The sequence below is a fragment of the Bacillus rossius genome, chromosome 10 (assembly GCF_032445375.1).
Source record: "Bacillus rossius redtenbacheri isolate Brsri chromosome 10, Brsri_v3, whole genome shotgun sequence".
Classification (NCBI taxonomy): domain Eukaryota; kingdom Metazoa; phylum Arthropoda; class Insecta; order Phasmatodea; family Bacillidae; genus Bacillus; species Bacillus rossius.
In genome coordinates this window covers 49,002,097-49,024,358 of record NC_086337.1, presented here as the reverse complement: position 1 = coordinate 49,024,358, position 22,262 = coordinate 49,002,097, and the positions used below count along the sequence as shown (strand labels likewise).

The 22,262-nt window shown below is 46.4% G+C and overlaps 1 protein-coding gene across 1 annotated transcript in view; it reads left to right on the top strand.

Annotated features, from left to right (window-relative positions):
• LOC134536341 (nephrin-like) overlaps positions 1 to 22,262 on the top strand; it is a 699,671-nt gene that overhangs the window by 659,343 nt on the left and 18,066 nt on the right. Inside the window, exon 10 of the mRNA XM_063376094.1 lies at positions 1,988 to 2,281. Coding sequence (XP_063232164.1) covers positions 1,988 to 2,281 — 294 coding nt within the window. The remainder of the gene's footprint in view (positions 1 to 1,987; positions 2,282 to 22,262) is intronic.

The window sequence follows — 22,262 nt, the reverse complement described above, 5'->3', positions numbered from 1 at the left end:
GCCGCCATCACAGAGTTATTTTTTTTATATTTCGAATCGACATGAATGCACGCTTAATTTGCGTTCTGCCGGTATTAAAACTCCGTTAGCACGCAGTGTTTGGCATGCAATTGTCTCGTCACATGGAGCGAATGATACCGCTGATGAACGGGGGCCATTCCAGCAATTAATATCATCAACCCCGACGCGGCAGTGTTTACGCAAATTTCGCTTGTAGTGGGCGGATGAATTAAGCGCCGCCTGCGCGGACCCTTGTAACCAATGAGTTAGGTTTTCCGGCCGTGACGTTCCAGTTTCGGATCGCGCGCGGCTCGCTGGGGAGGGGAGGGGGTGGCTCTCTCTTCGCTGAGGTTCGTATTCATGACCGCCGGCGCGCGCGCCTATCGCGGCAGTATCTGCTCGCCGCGCTGATTGAAATATCGCCCGCGCTCCGCAAACAACTGCAATACTGGTGATGTATTAATTCAGCCGGTTCCTCCACCCCCTCTCCACCAACGACCCTTCCCACTCTCACAATTCAACGCCGACCGCAGAAAGCGTTCTGCGTGCGTGCGTGAAGCTGATTCGTTTAGCCGATCCAAGTGGCTCCCACGAGGGCGTGGCGTGAGATTCGCAGCCAAGCGAGTTACGGTTGCCAACAACTAAACAGAGCAGTTTTTTTTTGTTATGTATTTTTATAATCCTGCGAAAATCGCATTACTGCCCGGAGAGAGGCTGTAATGCATACCAGAATGTTTTTGTTTTTTCGTAAATGGAACAGAAATAATCACGTATTATTGTAAATTTTACATAAAAACAATTGTGTTACCAAAAAATAGTGTTCGCGGTAATAATGAGTTCGGATTATTACCCGGGCATTTACACTTCGTGTTGTCCGAGTAAATATTTAAAGTTACTTCTAATCCGTTCTCTGAATAGTTTTCTAGTTTTAACTGTGCAAAACCTTTGAGAAAATAAAGCCCAATTATTGAATACTCGATTATATGTTTGATGTTTTAAAAATTATACTTGCATTAACCATTAAAATATAAAATCATACGCCAATTTTCGTAAGAAATACTCATTATTGTCTCAAAACAGGTCTTTCACATATGTAAAAATAACCATAGCTGAACGTACATATGTGTGCATGGGCATGTGTGTGTGTGTGCGCGCGCGTGTGTCTGTGTCCACAATATTGTTTCATGTTGCTGATGCCCGAGTGGGCTGATAAGAGTAGCAGGGGGTGTAAGGTGTGGCACGGTAGGACGTAGCACGTATAATGAGTAGTGGGAGAATATACGTTCGGGATCAGCCTTGACTTCTACCCGCCATTTTGTTCTCCGTTTCAGATGCGCCTGTGTGCCGGCCGGCGCACAAACAGATGCACATCGTGGTGCTGTAAAATGTTGTATGTATAATGGGAGAGTATATGTTCAGAACCAGGCTTGACCTCTATCCGCCATTTTGTTTTCCGTCTCAGATGCGCCTGTGTGCCGGTCGGCGCAGCAGAAGGTGCACGTTGTGGCGCTGTGAAATATGGAGTGTATAGTGGGAGAGTATATGTTCGGGACCAGGCTCGACATCTATCCGCCATTTTGTTTTCTGCCTCAGATGCGCCCGTGTGCCGGCCGGCGCAGCAGAAGGTGCACGTCGTGGCGCTGTGAAATCTGGAGTGTATAGTGGGAGAGTATATGTTCGGAACCAGGCTCGACATCTATCCGCCATTTTGTTTTCCGCCTCAGATGCGCCCGTGTGCCGGCCGGCGCAGCAGAAGGTGCAACATCGTGGCGCTGTGAAATCTGGAGTGTATAGTGGGAGAGTATATGTTTGGGACCAGGCTTGACCTCTATCCGCCATTTTGTTTTCCGCCTCAGATGCGCCCGTGTGCCGGCCGGCGCAGCAGAAGGTGTACGGCGTGGCGCTGTGAAATATGGAGTGTATAGTGGGAGAGTATATGTTCGGGACCAGGCTCGACCTCTATCCGCCATTTTGTTTTCCGCCTCAGATGCGCCCGTGTGCCGGCCGGCACAGCAGAAGGTGTACGGCGTGGCGCGGCAGGAGATGGCGCGCGTCATGTGCGAGGTGGACGCTAACCCGCCCGACGTCGCCTTCAGCTGGCGCTTCAACAACACGGCCGAGACGGTGGACATCCAGTCGTCGCACATCGCGTCCGACCGCACGCGCAGTTTCGCCTCGTACGTGCCCATGACGGAGCTCGACTACGGCACGCTGCTGTGCTCCGGTCGCAACGAGCTGGGCGCGCAGAAGGAGCCCTGCGTCTTCCACGTCATACCCGCAGGTGCGTGCCAGCATCCTCTCCCTTCGAGCTCGCAGGCAGTCTTTAACATGAAGTTGGGATGAATCGTGTCTAAACGCTAGGGTAGATTGTTGCTCAGGCATCAACAAAACTTATTACTACTTACAAAACAAAGATTGAACAAAAAAACGTTATTCAAGGATACAAGAATACAACAATATTGAAATTTGAATTTGGATTTAAAAAATTTGGATGCAAACATTACTTCTTAAATCTGTAGTAGATATTCAAAACACTTATGTTGCCAAATGTATAACCATTTTTTGGCTCATTAAAAATTAAATTAACTCATTTAAAAGTGTGAAACGAATTTTTGAAAAATTTTTCCTCTGATTTATTCTTTTGTCGATCTACCCCATCTTACCTTAATTAGTGTAGTCTTTTGAAGTGTTACAAGTCTAGCCCCATTTTCTTAGTTTAGAGCTATTATTCACTAATTTTTACACTATTTATTGAATTATATAACTTATCTTCTTATATAACTTATCATATGTCATTGGAAAAATTCGCGGGTTCAATGACCTCCAGGATAGACTCCAATATCTTCTACACACTCGGGCAAATGCCAACTGTTCATTGGCTGCTGACTTGTGAGTCATCTCGACTGGGTGGCCTGTGATTCTACACTTCCATGAGTGAGGGTCTCTAATTGGCCCTCAGTCCTCCAGATTAACAGTGAACCAATGGCATAAGCAGCACTAAGGTAAAATTATTTGAATTTTAGCATAACACGAAATGAACCCGCGAATTTTTCAGGTCTCTAGTCAATGTGTCTGACTCGACAGTAACTAGTTTTCTTGTTGGTCCTTGACCGCACATCACTGAAAAAGATCAATGTTTGTAATATGAACAACTAAATACTACTGTGTCCGCCTTTAAAGAGAGACCTGGGTGTAAACAACGTTCGATCGACCCAGAGCCGACCCGAGACAACAACGGGCTCGCAACTATAACTGATCCGCGCGGAGGAACGGAAACTCGGAGGAAGCTCGGCAAATGAAGAGATAACGAGGATACCGTGAACTTCCCAAGAAGGGAAGTAATGAAAAATTCAGAACCTTCATAAACTTGGAACGAATCCCAGGGAGATAAATTAGATAAAAACAAGTTAATAATTGTTTCGAAACACGCGGCGCAACCGGTGTTTCGCAGATGAAGTCAGACAGGAGTGAACGGTCTGACAGCTCACTCGCTCGCTCTCTCTCTCTCTCTCGCTTTTATAATTTAGAAACTGTTGATTTTTGGCATCTCTCCGCTCTGGTAACTCTCACTAACTCTTATTATTTTGACGTCTTCTTTCGTTCTTCTTCTGCTGCCAAGGCTTTTACTCTCAGCAATTTTACCAAATCATCGAGTCTGTGGGGCCTGTGCATGAACTCTGTATGTCCAAGCATTCCAGATATATTTTTATTCTTTATCTATGTTACTACTCCAGAAACTCTCTCTCTCTCTCTCTCTCTCCCTCTCTCTTTCTCGGGACGTTTTTGAAATTGCATTTCTTTAGGAAAATTATGAAAAAAAAATTTATGAGTGTGAATTTTTACGATGCGCGCGCAGCACGCAACAAAAATTGACACAATGAAAAAAATGCTGCATACAAATAAAAATTATATACGTGCTTTTAAATCATATACTTAGTGACTGATATTTAATACTGGGCAATATCATCAAAAACAATTATTTATTGTAATCATTAGTGATATAAATTGTGCTTATAAAAATTTCCAAGTGTATTTATATAAGTAAGGTTATATTCCCGAATTTATAATATGGATTATAAATCATACAATGTTACATTCTTATTCAATAAATAATTAAAATAAATCAGAATAACATTCAGCATATGTATTAATTCTCATTATTAATTAATATTTATTTCGCACGCGGTGGAGGAGGAAGCGCCGCTATTTTGAGGTCATTTTGCTGCGTTTTCAGATTTCCATTTAGTATAACTTTTGACTCGGAGAAGCTATGACGTTCGTTTGAGTTTCAATCGTCTGTTCTCGTCAAAATCTATCGATTACATACATAAAAAATAGAGTGTGTGCTTAAGACCGCACGTCAGAAGTGAAAACTTCATTGGCAATCGCAATCAATTATATAATTTTTTTTTTTTTTCAATATATAATATTAGCACGATAAACCACTAACTACACACACTAACCTCACAATGTAAACCAAATAATAATAGGGGTAAGTGGATGAAGGTGTTATGTTACATTTTTTTGAAAAATTGCACTAAGTCCAGGGATGAAGGTGTTATGATGCATTCTATGTAATGGTAAAGACACCTTCTAAGTTAAAAATTATTATTACGTACCAATAATAACTATTAAATTAATAATGACAATTATTACGTATTAATTGGATATACTAAACACAGCGACACAACAGCGAAGAGCAGCTGACTGCATCTGTCTCGCTCGGTTACACTCGGGGGTCCCGAGTTCACCCGATCGAGACTTTCACCTCAGAGCGTGACGGATCAGCCTAACTTACTACCTACGAAAAAAATGTGTGTGCGGTGCGCCAAAAGAAGTTTTCACTTCAAAAATTAGTGTCAAATAGTTACAGTGGATGTATATATATATATATATATATATATATATATATGTGGTGTTAAAATAAAAATATTACGTACACTTACTCACGTACAAAACTCGGCCGTGTCCATGACACAGCCACACCCCGTTTTTGACGTGACCACGTCTAATAAATCGATGAACGCCGGCTGCACGCACGAAGAAGGAGATAACATTGAATTGTATTTTTTTTTTAATTTTTCAATAAAAAAGCAATTTTGAAAAATCCACTCATTACTCTTGGATCGCACCTCGCATTCAGACCAGAGAAGTAAGGGCCATCACCCACACCACCCATTACTTCAGAAGGTCACGCAGAACAATATTAATGACGACATTGCAATTGAATAAGGGGCCTTAAAGTGTCCTAATTTGAGGTCGACGGCGAACCACGTTGGTGGACTACCAACTTGAAGCTCGTGCATTCGTGTCCGGCACAGGCTTTGTCGCTCAGGACGTAGCCAAGATCTAGTGAAAATGTTGGTCCAGTAAGACCAGTACATTAATTTTTTTATGTGTAAGTTTTATTTATAATTGAAGTTTTTAAAAATGGTTGTCACAGTAAATATATTCAGGAAACAGTAAACTTTCGGAACTCTTTTAACACAAAACTGTACATTTTATATTTTTTTGTATTAAACTGTTTTTAAGTCAATTATTTTATTATTTCGGTTTAAAAAACCATAAATATATTTATAATAATGTAATTAAATACATGAAATACATTTGTATGAAAGATGTGCTTACAGTAACACTTATGATAACCGGCATTAAATATAGACTACTTGGGAAATTAAATACGCTTCTGTGTATGTGGCTATAATGACGAGGAAATATATATAACTAGCTGCCCGACCCGGCTTCGCACGGCTATACTAATGGAAAAAGAATTATGCCACATCTCCCATTTACAGTAATGGTAAATAATAAAAAATTCCGTGAAAATTTATTACAATGCTGTATAATGTACCGATGGTTTCCCGACTCGTGCACGCAACATAAAACTGATGTACCCGTACTTCGCTACGGCAGTCTACAGGCAGATCACTCTTGCGCCGCTCATAATACATGCCCCTCGTTGTGGGTACGCCACTGCCGCGCGATGCCTGTTGCCATGGAGACGCAGAAGTCATGAACAATGCAAAATACTGTTCTCATGCAGACAAAGTACCCACTGTTGCCTGGTTTTAACCACCTATGCTATGGGATCTAATTTTCGGAAAATGTCATCCTGCGTAACATAAGGAACATTACTGTGAAGTTTCAAGTCTGTAAAATATATATACTTGAAAAAAAAAGGGCAATTTTTGATATTTAAAGTACTTGCAAAATTTCAACGGTGATGAGGACTGCACTAACAATGAAATAGCCGTTGCCATAGAGACGAATGAAGCATCAACAAAGCAACAGCCGTTGCCATGGTGATTTCCTACCAAAAACTGGAAATTAAAAAAAAAATTAGGGGTGGACTACCCCTAACATTTAGGGGGATGAAAAATAGATGTTGGCCGATTCTCATAGATACCGGATAAGCACAAAAAATTTCATCAAAATCGGTCAAGCCGTTTCGGAGGAGTATGGCAACGAAAACTGTGACACGAGAATTTTATATATTAGATCTCTCAATAAACTTAAAGACTATAGCTAAGTTGCTGTAATTTTCCAATCCAGACTTGTTTTTATTTTAGTTTTTAATTCTGGAAGGTAGGGATCCGGACCACAAGGACTCCCCCCCCCCTTGACAGTGCCGCCCCCTGGCTGCGCTACACCCCCCCTGGCTGCGCCTCCTTCCCCCTGGTTTCGCCTCCTTGGCTACGCCTCTACCCTCCTGGCTACGCCGCCTCCCCTTCTGGCTACGCCGCCTCCCCTTCTGGCTACGCCGCCTCCCCTTCTGGCTACGCCTCCTCCCCTTCTGGCTACGCCTCCTCCCACTCTGTTTATGCCTCCTCCCGCTCTGGCTACGCCTCCTCCCGCTCTGGCTACGCCTCCTCCCACTCTGGCTACGCCGCCTCCCACTCTGGCTACGCCGCCTCCCACTGGCTACGCCTCCTCCCGCTCTGGCTACGCCGCCTCCCCTTCTGGCTATGCCTCCCCCCACTCTGGCTACGCCGCCTCCCATTCTGGCTACGCCGCCTCCCACTCTGGCTACGCCGCCTCCCACTCTGGCTACGCCGCCTCCCACTCTGGCTACGCCGCCTCCCACTCTGGCTACGCCGCCTCCCACTCTGGCTACGCCGCCTCCCACTCTGGCTACGCCGCCTCCCACTCTGGCTACGCCGCCTCCCACTCTGGCTACGCCGCCTCCCACACTGGCTACGCCGCCTCCTACGCCGTCTCCCACTCTGGCTACGCCGCCTCCCACACTGGCTACGCCGCCTCCTACGCCGCCTCCCACTCTGGCTACGCCGCCTCCCACTCTGGCTACGCCGCCTCCCACTCTGGCTACGCCGCCTCCCACACTGGCTACGCCGCCTCCTACGCCGCCTCCCACTCTGGCTACGCCTCCTTCCCTCCTGGCTGCGCCTCCTCCCACTCTGGCTGCGCCTCCTCCCACTCTGGCTGCGCCTCCTCCCACTCTGGCTGCGCCTCCTCCCACTCTGGCTACGCCTCCTCCCACTCTGGCTACGCCGCCTCCCACTCTGGCTACGCCGCCTCCCACTCTGGCTACGCCGCCTCCCACACTGGCTACGCCGCCTCCCACACTGGCTACGCCGCCTCCCACACTGGCTACGCCGCCTCCTACGCCGCCTCCCACTCTGGCTACGCCTCCTTCCCCCCTGGCTGCGCCTCCTCCCACTCTGGCTGCGCCTCCTCCCACTCTGGCTGCGCCTCCTCCCACTCTGGCTGCGCCTCCTCCCACTCTGGCTGCGCCTCCTCCCACTCTGGCTGCGCCTCCTCCCACTCTGGCTACGTCTCCTCCCACTCTGGCTACGTCTCCTCCCACTCAGGCTACGCCTCCTCCCACTCTGGCTACGCCTCCTCCCACTCTGGCTACGCCTCCTCCCACTCTGGCTACGCCGCCTCCCACTCTGGCTACGCCGCCTCCCACTCTGGCTACGCCGCCTCCCACACTGGCTACGCCGCCTCCTACGCCGTCTCCCACTCTGGCTACGCCGCCTCCCACACTGGCTACGCCGCCTCCTACGCCGCCTCCCACTCTGGCTACGCCGCCTCCCACTCTGGCTACGCCGCCTCCCACTCTGGCTACGCCGCCTCCCACACTGGCTACGCCGCCTCCTACGCCGCCTCACACTCTGGCTACGCCTCCTTCCCTCCTGGCTGCGCCTCCTCCCACTCTGGCTGCGCCTCCTCCCACTCTGGCTGCGCCTCCTCCCACTCTGGCTGCGCCTCCTCCCACTCTGGCTACGCCTCCTCCCACTCTGGCTACGCCGCCTCCCACTCTGGCTACGCCGCCTCCCACTCTGGCTACGCCGCCTCCCACACTGGCTACGCCGCCTCCCACACTGGCTACGCCGCCTCCTACGCCGCCTCCCACTCTGGCTACGCCTCCTTCCCCCCTGGCTGCGCCTCCTCCCACTCTGGCTGCGCCTCCTCCCACTCTGGCTGCGCCTCCTCCCACTCTGGCTGCGCCTCCTCCCACTCTGGCTACGCCTCCTCCCACTCTGGCTACGTCTCCTCCCACTCTGGCTACGTCTCCTCCCACTCTGGCTACGCCTCCTCCCACTCTGGCTACGCCTCCTCCCACTCTGGCTACGCCTCCTCCCACTCTGGCTACGCCGCCTCCCACTCTGGCTACGCCGCCTCCCACACTGGCTAACCCGCCTCCTACGCCGCCTCCCACTCTGGCTACGCCGCCTCCCACTCTGGCTACGCCGCCTCCCACACTGGCTACGCCGCCTCCTACGCCGCCTCCCACTCTGGCTACGCCTCCTTCCCCCCTGGCTGCGCCTCCTCCCACTCTGGCTGCGCCTCCTCCCACTCTGGCTGCGCCTCCTCCCACTCTGGCTACGCCGCCTCCCACTCTGGCTACGCCGCCTCCCACTCTGGCTACGCCGCCTCCCACACTGGCTACGCCGCCTCCTACGCCGCCTCCCACTCTGGCTACGCCGCCTCCCACTCTGGCTACGCCGCCTCCCACTCTGGCTACGCTGCCTCCCACTCTGGCTACGCCGCCTCCCACTCTGGCTACGCCGCCTCCCACACTGGCTACGCCGCCTCCTACGCCGCCTCCCACTCTGGCTACGCCTCCTTCCCCCCTGGCTGCGCCTCCTCCCACTCTGGCTGCGCCTCCTCCCACTCTGGCTGCGCCTCCTCCCACTCTGGCTGCGCCTCCTCCCACTCTGGCTGCGCCTCCTCCCACTCTGGCTGCGCCTCCTCCCACTCTGGCTGCGCCTCCTCCCACTCTGGCTGCGCCTCCTCCCACTCTGGCTACGCCTCCTCCCACTCTGGCTACGCCGCCTCCCACTCTGGCTATGCCGCCTCCCACTCTGGCTACGCCGCCTCCCACACTGGCTACGCCGCCTCCTACGCCGCCTCCCACTCTGGCTACGCCGCCTCCCACTCTGGCTACGCCGCCTCCCACACTGGCTACGCCGCCTCCTACGCCGCCTCCCACTCTGGCTACGCCTCCTTCCCCCCTGGCTGCGCCTCCTCCCACTCTGGCTGCGCCTCCTCCCACTCTGGCTGCGCCTCCTCCCACTCTGGCTGCGCCTCCTCCCACTCTGGCTGCGCCTCCTCCCACTCTGGCTGCGCCTCCTCCCACTCTGGCTACGTCTCCTCCCACTCTGGCTACGTCTCCTCCCACTCTGGCTACGTCTCCTCCCACTCTGGCTACGTCTCCTCCCACTCTGGCTACGCCTCCTCCCACTCTGGCTACGCCTCCTCCCACTCTGGCTACGCCTCCTCCCACTCTGGCTACGCCTCCTCCCACTCTGGCTAAGCCTCCTCCCACTCTGGCTACGCCTCCTCCCACTCTGGCTACGCCTCCTCCCACTCTGGCTACGCCTCCTTCCCCCTGGCTGCGCCTCCTTCCCCCTGGCTGTGCCTCAACCCCCCCTGGCTACGCCTCCTTCCCCCCTGGCTGCGCCTCACACCCAGGCTGCATCCCTGTATCGCGGAAGATACTGCCTCAGTTCCCCGCCGCTCTCGAGCATGACAGCTCACGCGCACAACAAGGCCGCGGGGCGCGTCAATCAATCATCGAGACTGTCGCCTCTGAAAGAGCCGCCGCCCTCCCTTTCAGGCGTCGCTCCTTTTGTCCGGTGCCGCCGCAGATAAACTGCCATTGTGTCGGCACCTGCGGACCGGGTGTCCGCTTCACCGAGTCACGTGTGAAAGGGAGAATGGGGCTTTCTCCTTCTCCCCCCCCCCCTTTTCCCCCCGAAATGATCCACGATCACTTGCCTCACTGAGGGGAGATGCATACATTACACTCCCATCCATTACACGGCTGCAATTAATTTCGCTGTTGGCATAAATGGTTTTGGAGATGACGGTCCGATACTCGGTGCGTGCAGTGTATCTCCACAAGTTCTTGCTATATTCGATAGGAGAGCTTCGTTAAAGGCCCCAGCTGCCCGGACGCGTATTTCCAAACCCTAGGTTGACTCGCCGGCGCGTGGACTCGTAGGCCGCGCCTTAGTAGGAGGGGGAAGGAGGTGGCCGCGAGGTGGGGGAGACGCGCAAGGAAAGGGAGGGGTGGTTCGGGTAGAAGCAAGGTGGGCGTATGTTTTACTACTCGTCAGTGATGTGTAACATCTAAGTTCGTTAAACAGCATATTCATATGTTTCTCGTGTTGCAAATACACTTAACAATACGAAACTCCTGACAAGAAATTTAACGCACAATTCTTTAAAATAATGGCGAGCGATAAATTTACGCAAAATGTGTTTTCAGCTAAACTTCTGGTTGCAAATGATATGTAGTTTTCGTACACGCCCTTATAATTCGCTGCCGGAGCAATTACGTTAAATATCAAATTATTCCTTTTACAGAGTTTAATTTTAAACTTTATAATGTCATCGCTCCGATAAAAGCGATAAAGACGTGAAAAATCACTAAACACCGGTTATGGACTTGATTTTGGACAATGAATTACATTAAAATTAATTTATTAAAATTAAACAATTAATTATATATATTTTCCCTTGAGATCCGTCACAGATGACGTGTTTCCTCCTGAACATGTGTTAGATATACCCCGTATGGTACTCGACCACACGGTTAAAGTATACATGTTTTTTACACACTTAGTTTACATTATATTTAATAATTAATTATTATGAAATCAAGCAAGTATATGGTATACGAAAATTAACAAAGCACGTGGCAAGCACCCCAGATTGTTTTCAGCAAACAATTTAATTACTTACGGGATTTTTTTGAGGATTTATTAGTTATTCAATATGGTAAATTTGCACTAAAATCTTCCTTAAATGTATTCGTAGTTTTTGTAAAATCTTGATGGCGTTTACTGTCCTTAAAAATATTGTAAAAGTGTAAAATTTAATTTTAACGTACAACAATCCAGCCACAATTTGTTGGCGTTATTCATTGTTGGTGATATGCTTGCAACACTTTTTGCAACTTACATTATCCGAATTCTGTACAAAAAAAAGTAAATTTTGAGGAATTTAAAAGAATTTTCAATCATTTTTTGTGTAAAATCGAATGATCATAGCCATATCATTATCCAAGATGGCGACCGTGTCTTTATCCAATACTGCTGCTGGCTCATGCTCCAAATGCTTAATTGTTCCTGAACATTCCAATTCATACTGCCAAATACGATCGTTAATCACCGCGCCTCAAAGACGACTGTTTGCTGCAGCTTGAAAGTTCATTTCGAAGTGCACCCAGGGGTAGCTGCAATGTGTCCTGGCTGGAAAAAAGATTTTTTAAGAACCGGGTTGAAACTTACGTGACGGTCTTCGCAATCGGTCCATTTAAAGATGCAGCGCGCGACAAGGGATTGTCTGTGGACGATACCAACCTCGTCTGTTACGTCGGGGACCTAGAGTGGCTCCCAGGAGAGACTGGTTCCTGAGGGGGAGAGAGTATCGCGAGGGGTAGGGAGAGAGAGTATCGGGAGTGGTAGGGAGAGAGAGTATCGGGAGTGGTAGGGAGAGAGAGTATCGGGAGTGGTAGGGAGAGAGAGTATCGGGAGTGGTAGGGAGAGAGAGTATCGCGAGGGGTAGGGAGAGAGAGTATCGGGAGTGGTAGGGAGAGAGAGTATCGGGAGTGGTAGGGAGAGAGAGTATCGCGAGGGGTAGGGAGAGAGAGTATCGCGAGGGGTAGGGAGAGAGAGTATCGGGAGTGGTAGGGAGAGAGAGTATCGGGAGTGGTAGGGAGAGAGAGTATCGCGAGGGGTAGGGAGAGAGAGTATCGGGAGTGGTAGGGAGAGAGAGTATCGGGAGTGGTAGGGAGAGAGAGTATCGGGAGTGGTAGGGAGAGAGAGTATCGCGAGGGGTAGGGAGAGAGAGTATCGGGAGTGGTAGGGAGAGAGAGTATCGGGAGTGGTAGGGAGAGAGAGTATCGGGAGTGGTAGGGAGAGAGAGTATCGCGAGGGGTAGGGAGAGAGAGTATCGCGAGGGGTAGGGAGAGAGAGTATCGGGAGTGGTAGGGAGAGAGAGTATCGGGAGTGGTAGGGAGAGAGAGTATCGCGAGGGGTAGGGAGAGAGAGTATCGGGAGTGGTAGGGAGAGAGAGTATCGGGAGTGGTAGGGAGAGAGAGTATCGGGAGTGGTAGGGAGAGAGAGTATCGGGAGTGGTAGGGAGAGAGAGTATCGCGAGGGGTAGGGAGAGAGAGTATCGGGAGTGGTAGGGAGAGAGAGTATCGGGAGTGGTAGGGAGAGAGAGTATCGGGAGTGGTAGGGAGAGAGAGTATCGGGAGTGGTAGGGAGAGAGAGTATCGCGAGTGGTAGGGAGAGAGAGTATCGGGAGTGGTAGGGAGAGAGAGTATCGGGAGTGGTAGGGAGAGAGAGTATCGCGAGGGGTAGGGAGAGAGAGTATCGGGAGTGGTAGGGAGAGAGAGTATCGGGAGTGGTAGGGAGAGAGAGTATCGGGAGTGGTAGGGAGAGAGAGTATCGGGAGTGGTAGGGAGAGAGAGTATCGCGAGGGGTAGGGAGAGAGAGTATCGGGAGTGGTAGGGAGAGAGAGTATCGGGAGTGGTAGGGAGAGAGAGTATCGGGAGTGGTGGGGAGAGAGAGAGTATCGCGAGGGGTGGGGATAGAAAGTCTCCCGAGGGGTGTGGGGAGGGGAGGACGACACTCAATCAAAAACTGCTTGCCGACTCGCCCGAAGGGGAGGTCGCGGCTGCTCGATCAATCTCCGCCGCTGTCCGGGTGTGCGAGTGTGTGCGGAGAAGCCTCCCAGCGCCGCGAGAGAAAACAAAGAGGACGTCTCTCGATATTCAGTTAACTTTTTTTATTATCGTCTCCTTCGAAACAGCGTGGTATCATCCTCGTGGCGTCTTCAGTTTCATTCCCATACCGCCTCAGACACACGCGGAAAGGAAAACAAACAGGAATATCTCCAGTCCAAACACAGGTCTCGTGTGTGAATATCGACGTAGAATAATTCGCATGCTATCTAGTCGCAGTTATAAAACAAGCTGAAATATCTCTCGTTATGGTTCATATTTTTTGATAATTAAGGGCCTCGGCTACCTGGAAATGATACAAGGGAAGTATTTTTTTTATTATTATTGTTCAAGTTAAAAATCAAATCCTGAGGTTTAAAAACGCTACTGACAGGAGTAACGAATATTACACGGATTAATTGTTTACCAAAGTAGATTAAGCACATAATACACCTGCTTCTCTTCTATGATTGTACTACACAGCTCTCGTGACACACAGTTATAAACAAGGAAAGGAAGTAGTTATCCAATACTTACTTGCAAAGCACGTGACCTTGTTATTGACCAATGAGTACTCCAAAAAAAAAGGCTTGACTGTGCACAGATAAGTTGAGTCCAACCTGGAGTTGAATGAATCCGCGGAACAATCGAGGCTCTATTAACGTGTTGTGTTTTTTATATATATATATATATATATATATACATACATACATACATACATACACATACAACACACACACACGTTAAGAATGATTAAGACTTTTTTGTTGGATTTAATGGCAACGAGAATGCTCACTTACCTCTAACAAGAGATAAATATGTCCTCTCACAATAAAAAATTTCTTCGCCTCTCGTAAGAGTAATGAGAATGTATTATAATGCGCTTCTTCGTCATACAACAAACTAATACAAAAGCAGTAAATGCATTGCCGCGAAAAAAAAATTCTATCTGACCGCGAACTGACTGAAAAGGCGCCATTTCTAGGCCAGTTTTGTATAGTGAGCCGTCACTTCTGGTGACTTGAAACTCAAGGCGAGTAACATCTCGATGTTGCTTGGCAAGAATATTGTATCTTATTTACGTCAAGGTTTACCGACGTGTACCATCACAGTATAAAAAAATAATGTACGTAAACACCGCGCAACAACTGTAATTTTCTAGTAAATATTTTAAAAAATCTCCAGTATGTTGAAATATGTTAGATAGTTAATGTGCAAGTATTTGTATATTTTTAAACTCATCTTAACTAAGGGTATTTTTATTTTCATGGGTTAGTGTAAATGAGTTTTAAAAACCTGTTATTTGTAGTTTTTTTTTTTTTTCAAGTTACTTGTTTAAGGGGTTTGTATTACATTACAACACAGATGCTCATCTTCACATCGTAGCGACTGAAATAAAAATCATATTATGCAGAAAAGATGTTTCTTATGAGAACGATCAAACCACTATAAAAAAAAGGTATATAAATAAAAGCTTTTTTATCCAGAAATAACTGTGGTTCGCTATTTTTTTGTCTTGTAAATCCAATTCGGAAGTCGTCTCATATTTTAACTTGGGTTGTTTTTCATAAAAGGTTCTATTTCCTCTCTAATATAAACTAAACTTTATATTGCTTTCATTTCCGACGCGTATTCATTATAATGCTGTTATTGGACGTTCCTAATATCAACTTAGTTCTCAACAAACTCTGGGAAAGTATGATTATGATTCAGTTAAAACTTCTTTCAGAGTGCAATTTTCCGCTCTATATATTTCACATTTTATAGAGGTAACTTAAAAAAGTAAAGTTATCTTGGTAGAAGATCTAATCATTAAAAGATTTTTCGTTGCAGTTTTTCCTGCCGAAAATATAGTAATTTATAATTTTTTATAATTGTAAAAGTTTATAATAAATGCAATGGTTTTATACATTTACAGAAGATCGGTATATGAGGAGTATAATTTGAAATGACTGAATTGAATTGTTGAATATACTTCAGAGGTTCATCAGGTAAAGTTTTTTTTATATGAAATATGGTCATGTTCAGTTATTTCCCAGTGCAATTTTTTTTATTTGTAATTTAATACAAACGGGCCGTAATAACACCGCCATATTTATTTACAATGAACAAAAAAAAACCGAAGATGCACGATCGGGCGTTTGGCTCTCTCGTCTGTGAAAAGAAGGCTTCCCTTCCCTCTGCAGGTTACCTTTTTTTTTTTGTGACGCTTTTTTCGTTGCGCTCTGAATGACGTCAGTGCTTCGACTTGAGCTGGACTCAACAATGAGTCACCCGTCCGCCATAAAATTTTTATACATGGATGCCGCCAACCAACTATAGGCTAAAGGCTTACATTTTTTGAGAGAATTTTTCTTGTAAAGTTTTACCGTTCTGACGATTATGCACCCTGAGCACTTAAAAATTATCAAACAAACTCTACAATCTTTCGAGTTACCGTGAATTATTAATTACTTTTGTGTATCAAACGATTTTATCGTTTTCAATATCAAACTTAAACCAACTTCAAAACACAATACAGAAGCATATAAACAAATACGCAAACAAAAATTGGTTGTCTGTAAAGTCCGTTAACGGACGATAGTTTAACGTGACGTCATAACCAAACATTGATGAAATGATTGCATACTTTTATGAATAAAATTGAATCATTTTTATTTTAATAATAAAAGAATAAATACTTGAAATTATACTAGTAATCAGATTTTTAAAATGCAAGAATAATTAACCTTTAGTGCCGAAATTGTTGTTGTAATAAGCAATAAAAACCACATTAACTTTTCACTTCACTTTATAAACACTCGACGAAACAGTTCACGTGTAGATGACTTGTAATTAATTTTAAAAACTGGCGTTTAGCTATAAAGTTTAAATATAATTATGAAAAAGGTTTTCATATAAATAAACTGTAATCAAATATCTATCATCAATTATATGAATAACCATAATTAGTTAATTGTAACATAACCTATTATTACTACACTCGCCGACAGCGTAACGTAACAATGAGCGTAACGGGACACAGCGTTACGGAACAATGTGCATAACGGGACACTTTTTCGTGCGTGCAGCCTGGTTCATCGATTTATTAAACGTTGGCACGTCAAAAAAACAAACTTTTAAAATAAAGGAAATGCCTTTCAGACATTTTTGAGATTATAATTTCATCCGTTCGTCGAAATTTAAAGCTCGGCAAGGTATTGACGGACAGATGAGTGGAATTCATCAGGCCATCTGTATGTCACGTGATAGACGAAGTGACGGGTGATTGTGAATCCTGCTTTACCCTACCGGCTGTAAAAAAAAAATGTTTTTCATTTCAAAAACTCTGCTGCGCTGAGGCACATTGCGAGCGACGCACCGAAATAAAAATGTCGCAGTGGAGCAACTTTCGCGGCACCCTGTCCCCGCGCGGAGATTAAATGTGGTTGCCGGTAAGCAACTCGCCATTTCTCATGTGGCTGGACCGCAGTTTCCCGGGGCAGAAAAAGACCTTGCCAAGTTTTGATTCGATTTCTCGTTCCCCTTTCCCCCCCCCCTCCCTTTTCGAACCCTTCGGTCCAACGATTTCCCCATCCTACCCCTCAATCCCCCCCCCCTCCTTACCCGTCCACTCCGTGGGTCGCGAAAATAGAAATCTCTTCACGTCTTGGTGCACAGACGAGCTCTTCTAGTTCGTTTTCTGATGTCATTTTCTTTTCTCGCCCTCTATCAACCCTATCCGCGGGGGGAGGGGTGTTAACAGATACCCACCCCCCACCCATCATCCGGAACACTATCCCCTCCACTTCGCCGCCGTTGTCTTGATGGGGCGACTGAAATGCTGCCCCTTGGAAGGGCAGCCCTTCGAGTCGCTTTACAAACTAACCACTGTCAGAAAAATCCTGAAGGGCTGCCCATCCAAGGGGCAACAATTCAGACAACCTTTCAAAAACACTACTGTCAAAAAAATCCTGATGGGCTGCCCTTCCAAGGGGCAAGTTTTCAGGATTATTTAAAACACTTAAAGAAACGTGTTTTTCAGGAATTGGATGGGCTGCCCTTCCAGTCGCTGTACAAACAAACCACTGTCAGAAAAATCCTGAAGGGCTGCCCTTCCAAGGGGCAACAATTCAGATCCCCCGTCTTGATGCGCTCTATCGCGTGTCGTGGTGTGGCAGCAGCGGAGCACCATTAGGACGACGCCGGCCTGCGCATCGGACTGCTCGTCGCCCTTACGCGCGAGGCACTTGCCCGCTCGTGTTAACCCTTTTGAGATGAATAGAAAGGGCGGATCTAGAAAAAAATTATTTGTATCACAAAGTGTATGCTGCAAAGTGGATTTATTTAACACTGTCCTTTATTGGTTTAAGTGGTTTTGTTAAAAAAAAATATCTGCCGTAACATCTTCATTTTAATAAAAACACATAAATATGAGTAATACATGTTTATTCAAAGCATAAGGACTAAAATCCATAATTTGTTTTCAAAATTCAAATTCGCGTTTGAGGGAAATCATTCCCTCGGAGTTCCCAAGGATTAATTATTATTGTTTGGATATTTTTTTTGAGTCAATTATATAGAGCCTATCCTTTAGCGATAGATACGAATGATTTGACCGTCAGGCTTAAGACTCCGTGGTCTCGTGACTTAATTGGAGGGATGGCTAACTAACTGTTCATTAGCCACCCCCCTTTTGTGTTGGACATCACCCCTCATCCCTGCCTCTCTCATTCGCACGTTAAGATGGCTGGCTGGTGCATCCACGTCAGAATCTTGCTGACGTGTCCAGACACAGCCAACCTTAATTTTTTTTAATTTTTTTTTTTTTAATTCAATCGTCAGGTTTGTCGTTCGTCCTCGGGGTTGGAGCCTGCAGTGTTCTCGGAAGCCACTTCCTTGCGGTTTATCACAGTCCGAACACCCTCTTCCCCTTCTTCACCCTTTTCTTTTTGTCAGTTGTTTATTGTTTTGAGATATTACGCCCTCCTCGGAACGAAGTGAAATGTTTCGGGTGATGGTGGATGGAGAGGCGGGGGTGGTTGGGGGGGGGGGGGAGGAGGAAACCTTTCCATTACAAATCGGTCGTGATTTGTTCCACTCGCCTGTTGTGCTACGAATACGACGGAGGTAGGAGGGATGCGTTTTGGCAGCGTTGATCTCTTCGGGCGCGAACATCTAGTCGCGTGGTTATATATGACTTTACAACGGTCCTCTCTCTCCAAAAAAAAAAAAATCTCACACTGCAATAAAAGTATAAATCGCGTATATGGCCGTCGGGACATCTTTTTTTTTTTTATTTCTCCCCCGTGGGCTCGCTGTCCTAACCCCCCCCCCCCCCCCCCACCACCAACCTAACCAATTCTTTTTTTCATAAATCCCGCCAGTCTCTTCGGCGTCTGCGAGAGTTTCCGAAAGCTCGCGGGGAGACTCGAACACTCCCGAGCGCATTTTGCAAGGCGAGAAGCAAGTTCTGCGAGCGTGTGTTCCCTCTGCTGACTTCCATTTTCATCGAGTCCATTGTATTTCACGTGTCCGGAATAATTTGCTGTCCAATGTACGTGTATAAATTATAAGTTTTCAAATATAAATTCCCTATCCTGTAAAAAATTCTGTTTTCTAACTAAATTAATTTTTTCGCTGGTTTTAAATCCAACAAACAAAATGTTCATTTGGTTATAGAAAAATTCAACAAAATAGTAGGATGAAATATATTTTGTTGCGGGTTAAATTATTTTGTGATAGTTATCTGAATTTCTTATATATTAATATAGCCTATAATGTGTTGATAATTTCAATATTAGACAAACGCCATTGCTAGTTAGCGCTGTCATAGATAAAACCCAAAGAACGAACAAAGATAGATGGATACACGTGTGTTTTCTTTACGCCATACAGTGCAAGCTGGCAATGGCGTATGTCCAAAATAATCATTTAAATAAATCTTCCCCAATGAAACAATCATTCATAGAACGTGTTTGTAATATCTCTTATTATTGTGGTAGTAACTCGCTTAGCGAATAAAAATCACCTGCACTGGATGTTGTTATGCTTATACGTTAAGGCGAAAGTGTTTTCAGATGTTATATTCTGGCAGTTAAAATCAAGGGCGTTGGAAGAAGGGGGCAGAGTTTAGCGCATGGGTTTTAACCGACATAAGTCACCTCTGGACAATGGCGGATCCAAGGAGGGGCACCAGGGGCAAGTGCCCCCCCCCCCCCCCCCGAAAACCAGTTGTCTGCTACATTAATATTTCCGACAAAAAATGATTGTTTCTGAAACCAATAAAAATATTTTAAATATAATTAATGAATTTCTTGTAGAATCATAAAAAATCTGGTGGTTGGATGTTACGTGTAGTGTGAGTAGATTAAATACTCTGGCTGTTCTGAAATCCTAGAGTGCCCCCTCCGAGGTGAACCTCTGGATCCGCCACTGCCTCTGGATAGGGTGCCTTCTCCGGAATCTACGCGCATGGTTAAAATTCAAACTGTTAAGTTTTCGATTATGTGTAACAATTAACATTGCTTGTGATAAATTAACATATTCAAGGTTTACTTGCATACTGCGTGCATTGTGATGAAGCAATGAAATTTAACAATTTTTCTCTTTTGTAACACCCAGAACACAAACATGAAGTTTCATTGGCTATATAGTGGAAACAACTCCTAACTGCTGCCAACCTACCACAAAAAGAAAACTAATTTCTTAATGTGTTTTTATTCAATGCAATAATAGCATATTGTGTATGTTTTGTAGCATTCGTAGAAATACTATTATGCGAATAACTGCAGATTTGCCTTCGGCTAGAAGCAAGGGGTGGGTTTCTTTTGTGGTACGTGTTTCACTAGTATATAATTTTTTTGTTCCTTTTTTTTTATTTGTGCTCACATAAACACTCGCAGAAACACGTAATCTCAGCTGTGAGATGAATCTTTTCCTTCCGGGGAGGGGTTGTTCTCTTGCGTTTTTCGTTTCCAGCGAATAATTTCGCTTCCGCCTTCCTCCGACGCGTATTGTCAGAAGGGGGTGGGAGGGGGGAGAAAGGAGAAAAAAAATTTTTTTTTTTTGGGGAATGTGCACATTTTTCTCTCTGTCCTGCTGCGCTGTTGTTTTTTTTTATTATTTTAACTTCCGGTCGGCGAGGTTTCTTCGGCGTCACGTCGGGCGGCACTCGATTAGGAAGCTGTCAGTTTCTCCGCAGTCGGGCCACTGGAGACTACGAAATATCCGCGCGCCTGAAGTTTGCGATCCTGCTGTTTCAGTGCTGGCAACTTTTTTTTTTTTTACTATTGTTTGCCTCTTTTTATTTTCCCTTCGGTGTTGTTTGTCGCCGTGAATTTCCCCCCCCCCCCCCCCCCCCCCCCACTACCTTTTTTTTTTCTCTTCACTCTCACTCTCTCTATCGTCCTCGGAAAATGTTATTCTGTCCGACCCAGCGCTGGCAAGTTTTTGGACTCGTCTGGCGAATGGCGCCTCAAACCTCGTAGCATCGGGACGACTTTTTTTTTCCCCTCTGCTTCTCTCATCAATGTCACACGAATGCTTACGTCCCCCTGTTCGCCAGAGAAACCCGTCTCGCCGCCTTGTTTGTTGGGCGTCCCAGCGCCCCTATTTGTTCATAGTTACCATGCAATATCTAGATCGCAGGCTTTCCTGACTGCAGTCACTAACTACTATAAGATGGCTGCAACAAAGCTCACCGAAACGTCGGGGTCTGCTGGCTGCCCGGGCGTACGCAAGAGGGGGAGGGGATAAACCCCCCCCCCCATCACCCCCCGCCCCCGAAATCCTGAAAAAAAAAGTAATAATTCCCACCAGCAACAGAAAATAATTCGAAAGCAAAAAGCTGACCAAGAGCTTTATATCCCCCCCCCCCCCCCAATTATTTTTTTGCATACGCCCTGCATATATGATTGATAATTTTTATTAGCCTCTACTATATTCCTACCGAAGGTTATGAAATTAGAAAACTATTGCATCAAATATTAAAGTTAATGATTAAATGGGTGCGAGAATCTTCGTCTTAAAGAAGACTTTTTCCCAGAAACTTAGAAAACTTAACCGCAATTTCTTAGCTGTCCATTCTCGGGGTTTTCTTATGACATCTAGTGTAATTTCGAGTTTTAGATTAGCCTTCACCATTGCAAGAATCATTCAAATAACTTTTTGGCGTGAACCTAACAGAGAGAGCGAGAGAGCGAGAGAGTGAGAGAGAGAGAGAGAGTGTATGTGTATGTGTGTGTGTGTGTGTGTGTGTGTGTGTGTGTGTGTGTGTGTGTGTGTGTGTGTGTGCAGGTACGGATATTGGATTTGGAGGGGGGGGGGGGAGAGAAGGCGCCGAGTTAGGGGGGCACAACAGAATGGGCTAAAATTTGTTGTAGATAACAAAAAAAAAGTGTGATGTATAAGGTGAATGTAAAAGAAAATAATAATTTTACATTTTCTTGGCTTCCGGGCGAAGGCGGTGTCAGATAATTGTCTTTGCGACGTTCCGGCAGTCATTTCAGCTGCCATCATCAGGCAGACCAAGTCTGGCCGGCCCAGCCACACAGACACCAGGGTAGTAATAAAAGGACCTATCTCTCTGCACCGGTCAGGCTGAGTCAAAGTCTACCCGATAGACGGCAGCTGCCAGGGGGCGCAACAACCAAATTTCCTAAAAGGGGGGGGGGCAATATACCTTTTTATAAAGCATCATCGATCCCCCCTATTGAAGCAGGGGGGGTCCCCGGGAAAATTTGTATTTCAAGGTGGAAAATGGTGCCATTTAAGCAGTTTTATTATCTAAAAATTGATTACACGGCACTTTCTATACCCCCGTTTGCCCCCAATTCAAGGTTTCATAAAAGGGGGGGGGGGTCAAAATACCCTTGCGCCCCCCTCCCCCCTTGTTGTTGCGCCCCCGCCTGCTGCAATGACTGCCGAAACGTCGTAAGACAATTGAGGCGTGGAGGTAAGTGCCATTAATGCTTTTTTTTTTTTTTCAGGAAAAGAAAAACCAATTCAGGAGTATAAATACTCTACCACTGACTTGTTTCGAAGTATTATGATAAAATTTGTAGTGCTGTTTTGGTTAGGT